Source organism: Erpetoichthys calabaricus, chromosome 8, assembly GCF_900747795.2.
Source record: "Erpetoichthys calabaricus chromosome 8, fErpCal1.3, whole genome shotgun sequence".
Classification (NCBI taxonomy): domain Eukaryota; kingdom Metazoa; phylum Chordata; class Cladistia; order Polypteriformes; family Polypteridae; genus Erpetoichthys; species Erpetoichthys calabaricus.
The window spans coordinates 172,098,907-172,115,773 of record NC_041401.2 but is presented as its reverse complement, the minus strand read 5'-3'; the positions used below and the strand labels follow the sequence as shown (position 1 = coordinate 172,115,773).

The window sequence follows — 16,867 nt, the reverse complement described above, 5'->3', positions numbered from 1 at the left end:
AGCAGCCAGACTTCAACAAAGATTTTAACTCTCCACTGGGTACTTCTTTCAAAAATGTTATGTTTAAATAACATGAACTATATTTGGCCACAGAAACTTTACAGCAAACAACTAACTACAGTATATCATATAATGCAATTTTTAACTAAAGCAAAATCATGTGAAAGCTATTTCAGCTAATATGATTTTAGATTTTTATCTACTGTACATGATATCGTAAAATGCTATCAAAAACATACATTTTGTGCACTCTAGTAATACCTGTAGTTATATCCTATTACCATTGAATATGACTCAATGTTATGAAATATTTAGTAAACAAAAACGTGATATCTCTTTCTTTGATGCAGTATATAAAAATGTTCCAGCTTCTGAAACAGTCAACTAAGTCCATGCACGTACCTCACTGCTGTGTAATTTATATATTTTCTAAATTGTTAAAAGCTTTCACGTTTTTTAGCTACATAACTCTGTTGTTTGCTTCATACTTCTACAAATTTTGATGATTTGTAAGTCACACACATAGATGGACGCATGTAACCTTACATGTTTAAGACTAAACAATTATAGTTCTCTTCGCTTGTGAAACTGAAACATACCCTGCTGTCCACAGTAGCACTTGGCTGATCCTCTCTGCACAATTTCCAATGCTGTTGTATCTTTCTTGCAGTGTGGTGACCAGAACTGCTCAAAGAGTACAGTCATGATTTCTACAATGTGTTGCAGAGATTTAATATCTCAGTTGGAGTCAGTAAGTTCTGTAATATAACCTTTAACTAGCCTCATAGCTACATATATCTTAAAAATGAAATATTATGTCATGTTATCCCCTACATTCTTTTCAGATTCTGCTTCCTGTAGGTCATGCCACCTATCTTATACTGATAATAAATCTTCTTTTCATCTGTATGCAACTGTATGCAGCAGTTTAGATTTCTCAGGCTGCCTTAAATATTTTACACCTGCTCAGTCCAAAAGATATATTCTACTTTTGGTGTTCACTGAATGTTTACCCTATATTTATTAATTACCCAATATATAAGAATCATATCACTATTGTAAGTAAAAAATAAATCCAGTACAAATTCCTGAGGGACTGTGTTAATGAATGCTCGAAATGGCACGTTCTTTTCTAACTTGTACTCTTAATCTCCCGACAGTCAAACAGTTCAAAAGAGATCTTCTCTTCAACAGAGCCACCGCCTGTAATGTGCAAAATAATCCGTGAACTTTATGTGTGGATGCATCTGTGTCTTTTTGCTCATGTGTTCATTCCTCATATATATCTTAAAACTCCAATCCAAGTATAACCAAATGAGGAAGGAGTTGATTAAGAAACCCCTGTGTTATATATAAACCCACTATTTTGAACTATAGGATATCTTGGTTAGGAATTTCATTTCAGATTTACCACCTTGAGTATACTAAAATAAAAATTTCCAGGCTTGCTTGATATACCGAGCATTCAACTAACCCAAAAATTAAATGAAGTTTTCAGTTCAGGACTTAAGTTTTATTTTGTGTATACAAACTTTTCATCTGTTTTTCTTTTTTTCATATCGACAGCAAGATCAGTTTCCCTGCTTATGTGTGACTTACAAGCTAGACCTGAAGGCACAAGTTTGGGCCTAAATACCACTGTATGTGATTAATAGGTGATCCATAGTGTCATGTGATCTACTTAAGGTAAGGTAAGGATAGAATACATCAGGCTGTAACACCAAAAACAGGTACAGGGAATCTTGGAAAATTCTTCCAGAATTGTGTAGTATGCAAAATGGGGAAACACGTATCTTTTTATGTCTAGAATAAAAATTATCTGCATGACAGATGTCTCTGAACCAACTGGGGATTTTTATACCCCTGCATAACAGTTTCATTGGAAAAACTGGCCTGTTGAGCAGAAATAATTACAAAAAATTCAAAAATAAACACAAAGATATACAAGAAGTTCAGTTCAAAAAGAGACAACACCACAAGATGTATATACCAGACAAACAAAAGTAAAATCGATCAGGGTGCAATAAAGTGCTTTCAGTTTAAAAAAAAAAAAACACTTTATGTACACAGCAAAATGTAAGATACCTAGGGACGTCCTCATCAAGACAAAGCCTGTGATATATGGGGATCGTCCACAAAGCAGCAAAGAAAGACAAAAATAAAAAAGCAGAAACAAATCAGCAAGATTAATGACAAAGGTAACGATTACCCAAAAAACACAAAAATTAGAGTTGAATTAAACACAATTTATACAGTGATTAGTCTCAAAGCTGAAGTTGATCTACAATTTGTCAAACTGAAGGAGGACCAAAAACAGCAAGGTTAATTGGAGGGGAGATTATTAAAATTAGCTGTCAGATTGGCAGAGAGCAGGAAATGATGGATTGTAACTAGAGAACTGGAATAAGGGATGCTGTAGTTGAGAAAGAATCTGGAAGGGATATATACACTATATGGCCAAAAGTATTTAGATATCCCTCCAAATTATTGAGTTTAGGTGTTTTAGCTGCATCCATTGTTAACAGGTTCATAAATCAAGTACATTGCTGTGTAACCAACACTTGCAGTAGAATGGGCCATACTGAAGAGCTCAACAACTTTAAATCTGGCACTTTTATAGGATGCCACAAGCCACTATGTAAAATTTCTGCTCTGCTAAATCTGTCCCGGTGGTCAACTGTAAGTGCTACTACTGTGAAGTAAAAGCATCTAGGAGAACAAAAACAGCTCAGTCACAAAGTGACTACACAAACTCACATATATAAATAAAACTGCCTATCCTCTGTTGTATTACTCACAATACAGTTCCAAACTGCATCTGGAAGTAACATCAGCACAAGAATTGTGCATCAGGAGCTTCATGAAATGGGTTCACATGGCCAAGAAGCTGCAATTAAGCCAGTCACTATGTGTAATGCAAAGCATTGGCTAGAAGGTGTAAAGCACACTTCCATTGGACTCAAGAGCAATGAAAACATGTTCTCTGAAATGATGAACTACACTTCACTATCTGGAAGTCTGATGGACAAATATGACTTTGTCAGATGGCAGGAGAACGCAACCCTCCGAGGCTGCACCGTGCCTACTTTAAAGTTTGGTGGAGAAGGGATAATGGTTTGGAGCGGTTTATCAAGGTTTGGGCTAGGCACCTTGTTTCCAGTGAAATATAATACTTATGCTACAGCATACAAAACATTTTAGACAATTCTATGCTTCCAACTTTATAGCAACAGTTTGTTAAAAAGGCCCATCTTTGTTCCAACATTACTGTTCCCCTCTACAGAAAGCCCTGTCCTTCAAGACAAAGTCCAGACAGGTTTGGTGTGGAGAAACTCAAGTGGTCCACAAAGAGTCATGACTTCAACCCTACTGAACACTGTGGATTGAACTGGAATGAGTGTGAACCTGGTCTTCTCATCTAACATCAATACCTGACCTCAGAAACATTCTTTTGCTTAATGGGCACAAATCCTAGAGTCACCTTCCAAAATTTTATGAAAAGCTTTCCTAATGAGTGGAGGCTGTTATGGCCGCAGATGTTGGGCCAACTTTATATTAATGTCCATGGTTTTGGAATGGGAAGTCCAGGTGTGAAAGTCTGTTGTTCACAAACATTTGGCCATATAGTATAACTAGAGGAGGTATTACAATTGTGTGGTTGAGGAGAGTACAGGTAGGAGCTTATAACTAAAGGACAGAAGTGGTGGTTTGTTGAAGGTATAACACTGACCATTCCTCAGACTAAACATAGCAAATCAGGAATTTGTATTTAATACTTGTTTAGGAGCTTTTCAGGGAATGGACATTCTCCACACTACTAACACCAAAGCATCTATGACTTTTGCAGATGTTAAACGTAAAAAAGGTCAAAAAAGTGCTTTACTAGACAAATATTAATGAAGAGAAAATATAAAACACAACTAAACAAATGCACAGAAACACACATCTATAAAGTCAGAATTCATATGAGACGAGAAAACACATACTATGATGTACACTGAAATGTGTAAGAAAGGAAGAAGAATAAGAGAAGTAACAGGCGGCATATGTTCATTCAAGCAGAGTTTTAATTAAAAGATTGCAATTTATAAAATACATAGGACTGCCATTATCAGTGTATTTTTGCAATGAAACTCTGGCTTTTTGATAAGACTAGGGAAACAGGACTCAAATTTCTAAGTTCGAATTTTTATTATCACTTTCTAACCTTCTGTGTGTAGACTGCTGAAGAAAGCGATACAGCATACCAGTATCTCTGTGATGCCTAACTGATTTTGCTTTCCTGTTATGGCCAGCATGTAGAGGAATTCTATTCTGTTTGGCTCTAGCAAGTGATATATTTTTCTGTACTCGCCTTCTATATCATTTTATGATTAATCAACTATTAGTGACTTTAATAAACAGATATGATCATTTCCTACATGTACAAAATAAACTTTGATAAAAGGAATTCAAAAACTCACCTATTAGAATTGTGAGATGATTTTACATTTTTTGCTGAGATAATATTGAGTGATAAAACAGCATCGGCTGCAGAATCATCCACTTCTGCCTTGTTTCTTATACGTCCTTAATGCAGAGAGAAAGACGATAACCAAAAATCTAATTAGAGACATGTTCAGTTTCTAGTGTACTGCTCATTAGGTGAGCAATTTAAGTGAGTCTGCCTACTGTTCTTTAGTTACTATTAATTAAAAAAATGCAGAAGCATTAAAAACTATTATGTGCGTTGAGCACAAGTATCTATTACAAATAAAAAGACCTTAGGGGTAGCCTCACTTTTATTTAAAAGCATTTATGACACTTACCCACCACCAGCTCTCGAACATCCTTCCAGTGAAGCTCACTGCCTTTTTCATGGATGATGGTCACTGTGATTCTACGCTGGATTCCCTGTATGCAACAAAGATGTTCTAATAGTTTTACCTTTCTTATTAAGCTATGGGAAATTAATGGGTACCTAGAAGTGGCTTATACTGAGATTTATATAATACAAAGGAAATGCAGAGGTACGTGACATATACTGTATTAACAAAAGTTTAACTTAGCAAACTGAACTTTAACTTACATACTGAAATTTTATTTGGGTTGATATATTATTAATCATAATGAAAATAATATATTTCTATTACTACACATTAACAAACATACAATTATATTTCAATAATACAGTAAAAATAGAATAAAGGGGGAATAATCATAAAACTTAATCTGCTATGAGCTATTACACATCTCTGATAAGTTAAAAGAACTTAATATCTAATGTAAAACCTGTCAAGAAAAAGTCCATACTGAATCTAATTCATCCATATGTAAATTATATATAGAAATATACTATAACATATAATAATTTTGTGCAGGAAAAAAAGAAAAGCCATCAGCTTAACAGTGTAACAATGTTCATTATAAACATACTCAGCATTATATTTAATTTTCCCTAACTATGCTGAATTTTTAAGAAGTGATTTCTTTTTGTTTTTTTTAAATTTTCCCTAAAACTTGCCTAAAAACTTGGAGATCCGAGTCATGGCCAAATAAGAATTACAGTCCCATTACTCCATAACTCTTTGTAATCATGGAATAAAAAGAGGATTTTGTGTGAGTCTTCACATGTTGCCTTGCCAACCATTTCACCCAGCATGTATGTCATTAATAATAAATAAATAAATAAAAAGTTTTTTCTCATGACGTCAACCAGTTGGAAACTCTTTTCTGACTCATAGGCTGAGTCATGGTCCCCTCTTTTCCTAAGTTCCAAGCCAACAAAAATCTAAATGGCAAAAATAAGTATTTTTCAATGTAAAATTAGCCATTGATGCTATTCAAAAGAGCACATCACCTTACTAATTTTAAAAAGTTAACAAATTCCATATTGAATCTTCAGAAATAAAACATACGAATCAGAATAAAATAAATGATTTTCTACTAGAATATGGTGACGAAAGTTGCATGTTGCAAGTTATTTAGAACATGCAAGTAACAATTACACTATACGCTGTTCATATGACAATACTAGGACCCTATAAATCTATGGTGTTCCATATATTGAGCAGTTTATATTACATTCCTTTTTAACAAGGAGTAAATCAATAGTCAGAGCACCACTTTACACATATACAGACCTGTCCCCTAACTATTTAATAATATTAAATAAGCAGAGAGTTAATGGATTAATATCGATACCAGCTGGTTTAGTGTTTTGTCTCTATTGATGAAGAAACCTGGGCAGGATTTCAACAGGTTTCATGATAAACTTAAACTTGCTGTGTAGTTTTGAAACAGTCAGAAAAATAATTTTTAAAATAAAGTAATAAAATAAACAAACTGTTGCACTGCACCTAAAAAAATTCTGAAAGAGCCTTCACTATGTTGGATCTTTTTAAAATGATTATTTGTTAAATGATAATGATAAGAAATTCTGTAAAACTTCAACACACCAGTATCATTGAACCCTCAGGTAGTCTCTGTAATTCTTCTCTTTCTGTGGATCAACAACTTTACACATATCTTTTATGCTAATAGCTGTAGGTAATAAATAAATGCACAACATACTGTACATACATGCATACAAAAATAAACAAACAAATAAATAAACAACATGTACCTGGTGTAAAAGATAGGTCCCTTGGCAAGGTTGAGCTCCAGAGTGATCCACTACAGCTGGGATGTACCTAAAAGACAAAGCTTGTCAGTGGTTGCAATCTAATATCCACTGAGGATATCACACATGGTTTTGAAGCTGCCAGAATGCTTTTCTGTCCGAATGCTGGTCAGTCCTATTTTAGCATACAGCAGGTCTCTCCCAGAGCTTACCAAGCAAAAACAGTCAGTTACTATGGCAGGCATTGTAACTAATTAAACCAGTTGGAAACTCTGGCTGGAGAAGGATTAGAAGATTATCCTACCCAGAAAATGTAGTTTTCTTATTAAAATGTATTAATCAACAAACAGGGATGAGATGCACTAACTTGACCATAAACTAATCTGACCAAACAAGTGAAGAGGCGGAGGTAAAGGTTTACAGCAAAGAACACCAATCATGATCCTACAGCACTACAGACTTGGCACTTTCAAGTGATGATTAGTTTGTTATTCAGTCCAGAAAAATGCTGCAAAATCAAGATGAGGAAGGAATTTCAACTACCTAGGTGACGCACAGCTATTACGTAGATGACTTTCAACATACCACAATGAAATGTTAATGCCTAATGTATATCTATATTAAATTCTTACTTTTAAGAGGCCTTTGCTGTAATTGCAAAAACATGTTGTGGTCATCTCTACCTACATAGTATAGGGCCAGTAAAGTCAATATTCTTATTTGAGCTGTACACTCAAGTAATTTGGATTCTGAATGAACATATACTGTAAATATGAATGTTTTATGTTAATGGCTGTTGAAGCAGAATGCCACGAAAATTAAATTAAAACATGTTGTCTGATTATTTATATTAACATGATTCCAGGATCACAGATTCATGCTTCATAAATCATCAGGATTATGAACTAAAGAACACCAGCAAGGAAACCAAGGTATTCATCAACGTAAAAGACCATACATTAAATTAATTTTCTAATTATTTTTATATAATTCTTTTCAGAGGTTTGACACTTACACAACAGAAAACAGCTGCAGTGAAGGCTTGCTAAACTTAATAGGTTTTAGATCTGATGTAGTTATTTTCTTTTAATAAGTAAAGATTACTTACTCTCCAGTCGGCTCCAGTTCACTGATCTCAAACCACACTAGTAGGTCATATTTGCTGACACACTGGCCAAGGTTGGGTTTACTGATAGTGTTCAGTTTAGTGGCTGGAACTGCAATTTAAAGTAACATATCAAATGAGATGTAGCCCTTTCTTCAAGCAGATAAACAAATACAACAGTGATCATCCCAGAATGCCGATACAAATCCAGACACCTATGTGTTAAGGTGTGCAAGTGTTTTTTTGAAGTTCAAGTATAGAGAACAAATAAAATAGTTTTTGCATGCCAGCCCACAAACTACCACAATCAATTTTGCAGCCTTTAAGCTTTTCACACATTCATTTACAAATAAATATAAAAAAAAAATAAATTAACAAAATTACTCTCCATCAGAAGAATGTGTCTAGAAGTTAAAAATCTGAACAGTAAACTACAACACGTACATGATGTGACTCTAAGCAAGTCACCTAACATAACTGAGCTGTTACATAGCATATGATAACACCTACTGAACAATGAGACATTCTGGGATGTTGCTCATCACAAAAGGCACTACACTAAGAACATCTGCATTACTGCTGATAACCAGGGGAGAGAAGGTAGGAAGGGAGGTAATTTGGATAGCTTGTTCAAAATAGATAGATAGATAGATAGATAGATACTTTATTAATCCCAATGGGAAATTCATGTGTGGCTGGTAGTTTTCATTCAGTCTCTTAAGTGAAATCCAAAATAGGAACTAATGAGTAGCTCTGTCTCTGATAAAGCAAAGTCCCAACAAGCTAAACAAAAGTTTTTATGTAAGCTAAATAACTTTAAATGCGTTAGGACTCTTCAGTTAAACTTCCCAGTATACTGTATAAAGAACAAATTGTTACAAAGTGAGGAACACAAGTTACAAGCATTCTCATTACTTTTGAGCACTATTATAGCATCAAAACTTAGATGATCGGTTTCATAAACAGCTTCATTTGCTCAAGTGGTACAAAGTCAGAACAAGTGGATTATCTGACTGACATCCTTAAAATCCATACCTGTAAAACATTATACATTAATAGGTGTTAACCTGAAAACTGTCATACTTTTTGGACTACAAGCTAATTTACAAAAGCATATGCTAAAAAGTAAGTATTCAAAATGTAGTGGACAAAGAAAAACAAGAAAATGAACTTGAATATCTATAAAAGGAACTTGAATATCTGTATATAGAATTATTTTTCATCATGTTTAGTGCAAACAAGATAATAATCAAAAGCCAGATTGGGCATTTAATGGGAAAAGATAGTAAGGAAAACTATCAGCCACAGACAGAATCTAGTCACATGTACTGAAGTAAATTTAAAAATGAAATAAGACCCAGAACCATGAATGTATGAGGTTGTTTCAATGGTAATCTCATAACACTAATAAAGAACCAATACATTTTTGTTCAGGCCTCACCATACCTGCAAAATCTTTTTGGTAAGAATTTACCACAGCACAGCACACTACACAGTCAACATTTTCAAAGTGAACACAGAACAAGCTAAGTTTTTCAGCTCTGCACAAGGAGCAGTGCATTATTCTTGATGAACCTCAAGGGGAAGTGAGGAAGGAAGAAAATCTTTCAGTTGAGGAAGGAAGGTGGTTTAGCCAGCACTATGTACCGCACAGTCTAAAGATAAATACAAGATATGGAGCCCAACTATTACAGAATTTGAAATAGTTGGGTCTTGCTACCAACCATCATGCTTGGGCACAGTAAGAACTGGACATGTCGGAAGAGGCAGGAATTGAAACTTTGTGAAATGATCTGCGCTGTCCTCGAAACTTGCAATAGCAGTTGAGGCCAAAGCATTTGCGTGTTCAGAAAGAGTGTCAAGCACATGCACATTTACATAACCAGTCATGAGGTATCTAATCAACTCAATCTTTCTCGCATGGTCTGAAATGACATTTGAAAATAAAAAGGAAAGGAAAAAATGAAAGGGATTTAATTCGAAAAACAGAAGCAAAAATGAAAATAAATAATGTGTTATGAATACACAACCAGTTAGCACTGCAGTATTAACTCTGAAGACCCTCAAGTCGACACCAGCTGCAGTGAGGACCAGCCATGCATCTAGGTCCTTTCACACTGCAAAGAAAAACGGCACAGCCAGCTGGCTATGTGGAGAAAACATACTAGGAAAATAAACAAATACATAAATAGGCTAATATGCTTGCTGAGAGAGGCCTGTTGTGAAGCAGCAATTATTCATCAACCTTAATTATGTAATTTCCTGCAGTTAGACCTTGAAACAGAATGGTTTTAGATTTTTTTCCCTCACGCTTGAAAGGTTAGCATACGTAACATGCATCTCTGCAAAAAACTGAAGATTTTGGTTTCTACACTTGTGTGTGGTCATTAAGAATATTCATTACGGACAAAATAAAAGGTCATGCTCTTACTTAAAATAGCCTGAACTGAATATTCTGTACAGTATGCGTGAAGTACAATGGAAAAATGTTTCAGCAATACATTCAAAAAGCTATGCAGGTGTTAAACATAGTGTAATGTTTAGATTAACCCCGTAGTAGCTTAGATAGTAAAGATTTTAATTTGGGTATGTAAGAGATCATCAGAATTTCAAATTCATATGTCAAGTCTCATCTTAATAACTAGCGTGTATAATGAGACAATGAGCACTGCAGGAAAGTCTTACCTGAAACCATTTTTAAGGGTGCAATCTAGGCCTTCTCTAAACCACACAGATAAATAAGAATTGGAAAGCTTATAACCTACAATCACCATTTTTATTTTGTAGCAATTTTAAGAGTTTGTGTTAGATTGGATATAATATGTATTCATAATGTGTATTCATGTATTCCTGATTCTCTTTAACAACCAACACTAGTGTTGGACGTAACACATGACTAACTGTTTTGTGGACAATACAGCACAATGACTGATGAGCTTTTTATTTTCCCACAAAGACAAACTGTATATATAAACAAGGCACATGCAACAAAATATGCACAGTTAAGAAAGATTTCTTACCTGGCTTAGACAGAGGCATTGGTGGAGGGAAGTATTTACGAGAAGGCTGAGGAGGGCTGCAACACATAAGATAGAAAAAAAGAAGTGCGCTTTCTTATATTGTTCACTACAAATTTCAATGGTACTGATTATTAATACCCATCTGAGATAGCTTACCTGCCAAGGTCCTGCCCTTGAAAGTGAAGTGGGTGCTGCTGGTAGTGTCCAAAGACTTCAAACACAATTGGCTTGGTCTTGATGTACTCTATAAATGATTCTGTCACTTCCACTGACACCTGAAATTCAATGCTAGGAAATCAGACTTTCAATAAAGATCACACTTTTTTAACCATGCAGACAGAGGCATTCGCTTACATTCTGAACATGATAAAATCCTAGAGGAGAAACCACGGCCTGTGTTCTTCAGAGGTTCAGTAGAAAAGGCTTCATCATGGCGATGCAAAAAACTAAGAAGAAGAATGAAAAGTTGCAACGAATGAGTCTATGTAAGGTTTTGTAGTTGTAGCTTTATGATTTTTAAATCTAAAATCATGTATGATACTTTTGTTTGAAGTAGAGTTGTGGTATTTCGGAAATTTGATCACAGTCTTGCAGTTATTTCATTGTTACTTTTTTTTTAGTTAACTTACTAAGAGGCAATTGCTCTGAGCAATACACATTAAGAAATAGCTATAAACAAACAATGACAAAAAAGACCAGGGGTCTGTTCCGGAAAACAGGATTTCTGTGAAATTAAAAATAGGTTAAATTAAACTGGAATTCACGGAAATCAGGCTAATTTCATTTCAGAAAACCCAGATTTAGTCAGAATTATATGATCTGTGAGGCTACATATATGGATAATTCACTATTTTTGCATTCTAGAACGGGCTGAAGATTTGACCAAATCAAGCCCAGTTATGTGTCAACCAATGCCCTAAAACTAACCTGCAAAAGAGAGACATTTAATGTCAAGGATTAACATTTTGAGGCTGTAGTAACTAAAGAGCTGAGCCTCCAGATATACGATCAAAGGTCATAAATGTCCCATTAAGAATATTTATCTCTGCTGTACTATTTCAAAAGCTGAAAATGCTGATGAAATGTTATAAATGTCATATTCCTTCCGGAACGAACAATCAACGCAGAAGCACAACTCCTTTGCGAGATTCTGCCTGCAAACAGACATTCTGTGATACTCAGAGAAGTGTTTGCACGAATGTTACTGCTGTATATGCAAGAATTTAATATGTCTTGGGAACATTCTATAACTTGAAAAGTTCAGTGTAACACATCATGGCTTTGAGGTATACACAGATGAAAATCAAAGACATTTCCTATGGTTACTTTTTCTCTTTTTTTTTGCGCTAATGGCAGCTTTGTCCACAGCACTGGAAATGCCACACTGCATGATCGCATAAAGGTGCTCAACTAAAATGTGATATCCGAAAACACACACATGGGCTCTGTTTCCAAGACAGAAACAAGTAACCACCATCAAAAAGGAATTCTGTGCTGTCACAAGTAGGGTAATCGAATTTGAACAGCTGTAGAATTTCTGAGCAATAAATGATAAAAGACTCACTGGAAGAATGAGTTGCACACCTTCATCCCTTCTGCGGAGTCCCTCGACTTTTAAAAATACACCTCTGAAGGATCCCCTCCTCCATGAATGCCTATACCTACATGCTTATTAATGCAGTTTCGATTTGGGGTCATGAAATGGAGCAAGGTAATGGTATGACTTGTGTATTGTACTGTTATTCATTTTGCTGATGATAATGATTACTTGGCTAAAAAAGAGGTTGCAACAGATTTTTTTCTACTAGAGCAAAATCATATTTCTTGTTAATAAAGTAGAGTAAGTCAGGCTATCCAAACAAATAATGGATAGAGTGGGGTTACAAGAAATAACGAAAGTAGCTATGAGTAGTTTTACAAATCAGCTCAAAAACGGATTTTCAGAAGGACAGTACAAAACAAAAATAGTACATGTGAACACTGTAGCCATTTTAATGCTGAAATAGTGCATAAATAGCAATCTTTGTACAATTATAGGAAAAATATACACGAGACAACACAAAGTCTATATTCTCTCAGAAAGAACCACTTTTATATCTATAGTGATATCCAGTCTGAAGATTGTATACAGGCATAAATATGTGGCACAATTAACTTAACACTTGGGGTAAATGAGCATAAACAATCAGTATCAGATTCAGTGAGACAGGAAGGGAAATACTGTATGACACTTTTTGTGGAGAAAGTGTACTTTGCAAGGGTCATTGATGTTTCCTCATATCATGCCACACTGTGGAGTGTCTAGGGAGATACAGTATCTGATGATTGACTGCCAAAGGGCAAATGTAATCCGTGTAAAATGGAATGTTTTCTCATTTCCATTCTTAGCTTGACAAAGCTTTACTTAAACACTACTCCATTTAACAATTCATATTCATGTGTGCAATAAAAACTAATTAAAATGTTTATAGATTTGCATTACTTTTGAATATACATTTTATCATCACAGGTGGCCCAGTGGTAGTGCTGCTGCTTTGCAGTAAGGAGACTGTGGAAGACTGTGGGTTCGCTTCCCGGTTCCTCCCTGTGTGGATAGCGCTTTAAGTATTGAGAAAGGCGCTATATAAATGTAATGTATTATTATGTTGCATTTTTTTGCTACATGTTACTCGGTTTAATTATACTAACTCTGAAAATGTGTACACTTCTATGAGTATGTCAATGGAAGTGCAGTATATGAGAATAAATAAAAGTGGATTCAGTTTCAGAATGCTTGGCATACAACAGTAGGAACAAAGTTTCTACAATGAGGTCAGTAAAATACTAAAAGATTAAAAACCAAAATGTTTCAACAAAAAAAAATATATATATACACACTAAAAGACCAGTTTCCAGTTAAATTGGGACATTAGGAGAGGCTGGGATGGTTTGAATTTTAAAAACACTTTGCATTTCAGTGTTTTAGTATTTATTCTCGTAAACAATTTTAATGTATACCAAAATAGAGTTGAGCATGAAAATAATGATAGGAATCTTCATTGCTTGGACATTATTTATTAATTTCACAACCTCCACCACTCAACAATTTAGTTCCTACATAAGATTTCAACTGACTGACTACAGCATGATGTTTGCCTAGGCTAATTATCATTCCTTCTAATAAACTGCAACAAGGCAATAAGAATCATTGGCACTCACTTGAACTGACAGAAAATATCTGCATACTCTGGAGGGATTCCACTGGCTTGCAGAACCGTTACTCGAAAGGTAAAGATTGTTCCCACCTCCAAGTGATCACCAAGACTTTCAGACAGACCTTCATTCAGCAGACGGGTATCCTTCAAATTGCCAGATTTTAGGTCTAAAAAGTAAATAATAATGATAAATGTTCTAATTCATTATTTGGCATTCATCTTTATGCAAAGTGACCTACAAAATCAGTATATACATAATACATTAAATTATTTGGAAAGAAAAAAAGAAATAAAACTTAAAGCAAGACACAGCAACTTAGTACCACGGTAACTCCTAAGATTTGATGAAAACAGTGTTAAAAATTCATATGGCTGATGATTGATTAAGTCAGTAATAAAGCTTTTAAAATGCATGAGAAGAGCACAGGATTAGAAAGTATTAGCACTCTAAAGATGCTTTCTAAAGAAGCTCCTGAACACGAGTATGTCGAGAGATGTTTTGATAGCTAACTGGCACTAGAATGTGAACATGAATCTGTCTTCAGGTAAGCCCAGGAGAAGAATAGCCCAGGAAGTTGTCAGAATGACATTGGTAGAAATGGGACTATCCTCTACTTTATGGATGGGGGTGCTGAAATAAATTAGTAAGATCACTAAGTAAAATGAGGGATTATATAAAAAAAAATTAAAGGGGTTAAAAGCTATTGCAGATTACTGTTAATATCTGAAATGTTTGGAAAAAGTCCACATCTCATCAACCTAAATATCATAATGAAATTACACATACAATACTATAAATAATAAAACATTATTTAAGAGAAACAGTAAGCAGATATCCAGATCATCCTAACATATAGAAACAAACTAAGCTTTTAGCAAGGTGACCTCTGTTGGCACCAGAGAAGGAATGGTGACAAGTAATTTTGTTCTCCGGTGATTGGCAGGATATTGTTAATATCAACTCACTACCACTCATATAGCACCCAGTTAGTAAATGTATCTAATCACTAAATGTAAATTAAGAAGTAACCAAACTGAACTGGTAAACAAAAATCAGAAGGTCCTTAAACTGCTTAATCCTTGTTTATTTTAAGATTTAAAAAATTTTTTTACCCAGTTCATTTATCCGATTGAGTTCTTCTGATGGAGTTATGACCTCTGAAATCTGGCCCTGCCCTTCAACGATTCTCAGTTCCTCAAGCGAGAGTCCTGACCTGGTCATCGCTACTGTGGAAAAATCACTCTGTGGAAGGAAAAAGGAAACTAGACTGTGGAAATATAGGTCATATTTACCGCACAAGATTAAAAGTAACTGCAGCAGAGCATCAATTTTCAGTTGGTGCTCATAGCAGCCATGTATGTCAAGTCTCTGAAGGCTACAAATAAACATATCAAAAATACACCTGCAGAAAATCATCTGCTCACATTAGGTTAGGCACCAATTGGTATAAACTGCACTTTTTTGTATTTAAGAAGTAGTCTGAAAAACAAGAACTGCTAACCTCTGTGCAAACTTTGAAAATATAACAATGGAGATTTCAAAGTTGTGTAGTAATAAAGCTCTAAGAAAAGCTAGTGGACTTAATCTAACTGGAACTAGACAATTAACTGTGCACTGAGCAATGATTAAAGACATCAGTTTTCACAGAATACATCTAAAATTTATAGTGACAAACTATAGAGGAATTGAGGAACTATTGCTATCAGGTAGAGCAAGGTATTGTGCAACATAAATTAAAGATAAGACAAGAAAATTAGCCGCAACTAGCTAGGACTAACAGATGGACAGCTATAAAAAATAATGTAATCACACTAATGATTCTTGGACTTACAGCTTTAAAGTATTCATCATCAAAAGAGATTTTGGCAGTTCCTGACTGACGAACACCTGATCCATAATCTGGAGCTTCTTCATCAGCTGCTAGGAGAGAGGACAAAAAAATCAGAAACAGATTCAAATTTTTTTGATGAACACTACCGAAGCTACAAATACTGACAAGAGTGATCAGATGCGCAGGGAGTTATATGCAAGTTATTGTTAAACTGTTCCTGTATTTCAATGTGATAAAAATACAAAGCATAGGTCTTACATAAACAGAGAGGGTAAGAGATGGACAGAGGGAGAAAACAGTTGAGCAGCATAAATAAAAACAGCGGACTTAAATATGTTTTGACAGTAGACAGCAGTGAGTAAGATGCTCATGGCATCGGTTTTTGACATTCCCGAAATGAACCAAGGGTATATCTGAGGTCTCCTAAGTGATAAACTTCCCACTATTCAGCTGATCCTTTCAATCCCAATAGGCTGGATTACCTTTCTCCACTGTGCAGGCACAAATGATTGGACTGATTTGGGTCAAAAAGGCATCTAGCATTTTTTAGATAATTATAAGAAAAGTAAATGAATATGAATGCAATATTTTGCCTGAAGTTTATTTCAGAAACATTTGCCAAATGATAAACACATTAAAAAGCATTAACAGTGTTGCAGAATGGAATAACAAATTGATAAAACATATTAAAAAACACCTTTAAGTTTAGTTACACACTTATTTTGCCTTAAATGAGTAAATGAAAGGTCAAAAGTAGATATGAGGCTAAGAAATTAGCAGGTAGATATAAAATTTGGAAGGCTAGACATCATGCATGTTAAAGGCAGGTTACCCTTTGGCACTAAAACACACTAAAAGATATATGTGGAAACAGGCATTACAATAAATGTTTCTACAAAAAACAGTAAGCCAGGAATTTTTATGAAAGAGCTTCAGTTCATGTTGTTGGCAATAATAGCAACAAAATGTCAATTGGACAAAGACAGCCTCAACATAGCTTGGGTTAATAAAAATAAAGAGTTCTTTGGCATACAGAATATTATGTTCTGTATTTTTCCAAGTATCGCAGTCTTCTAGGGCATAGGGAACATCAGAAGGAAGCTTACTATCCTAGT

At 34.8% G+C, this 16,867-nt stretch overlaps 1 protein-coding gene across 1 annotated transcript in view; it reads right to left on the bottom strand.

The window, feature by feature from the left end:
* The window catches only part of kif1b (kinesin family member 1B), a 193,838-nt gene that overhangs the window by 29,079 nt on the left and 147,892 nt on the right, over positions 1–16,867 (bottom strand). Inside the window, 11 exon segments of the mRNA XM_051931432.1 lie at positions 4,464–4,569; positions 4,809–4,893; positions 6,605–6,671; positions 7,710–7,818; positions 10,727–10,782; positions 10,883–11,001; positions 11,081–11,110; positions 11,112–11,172; positions 13,925–14,087; positions 15,034–15,163; positions 15,753–15,838. Coding sequence (XP_051787392.1) covers positions 4,464–4,569; positions 4,809–4,893; positions 6,605–6,671; positions 7,710–7,818; positions 10,727–10,782; positions 10,883–11,001; positions 11,081–11,110; positions 11,112–11,172; positions 13,925–14,087; positions 15,034–15,163; positions 15,753–15,838 — 1,012 coding nt within the window.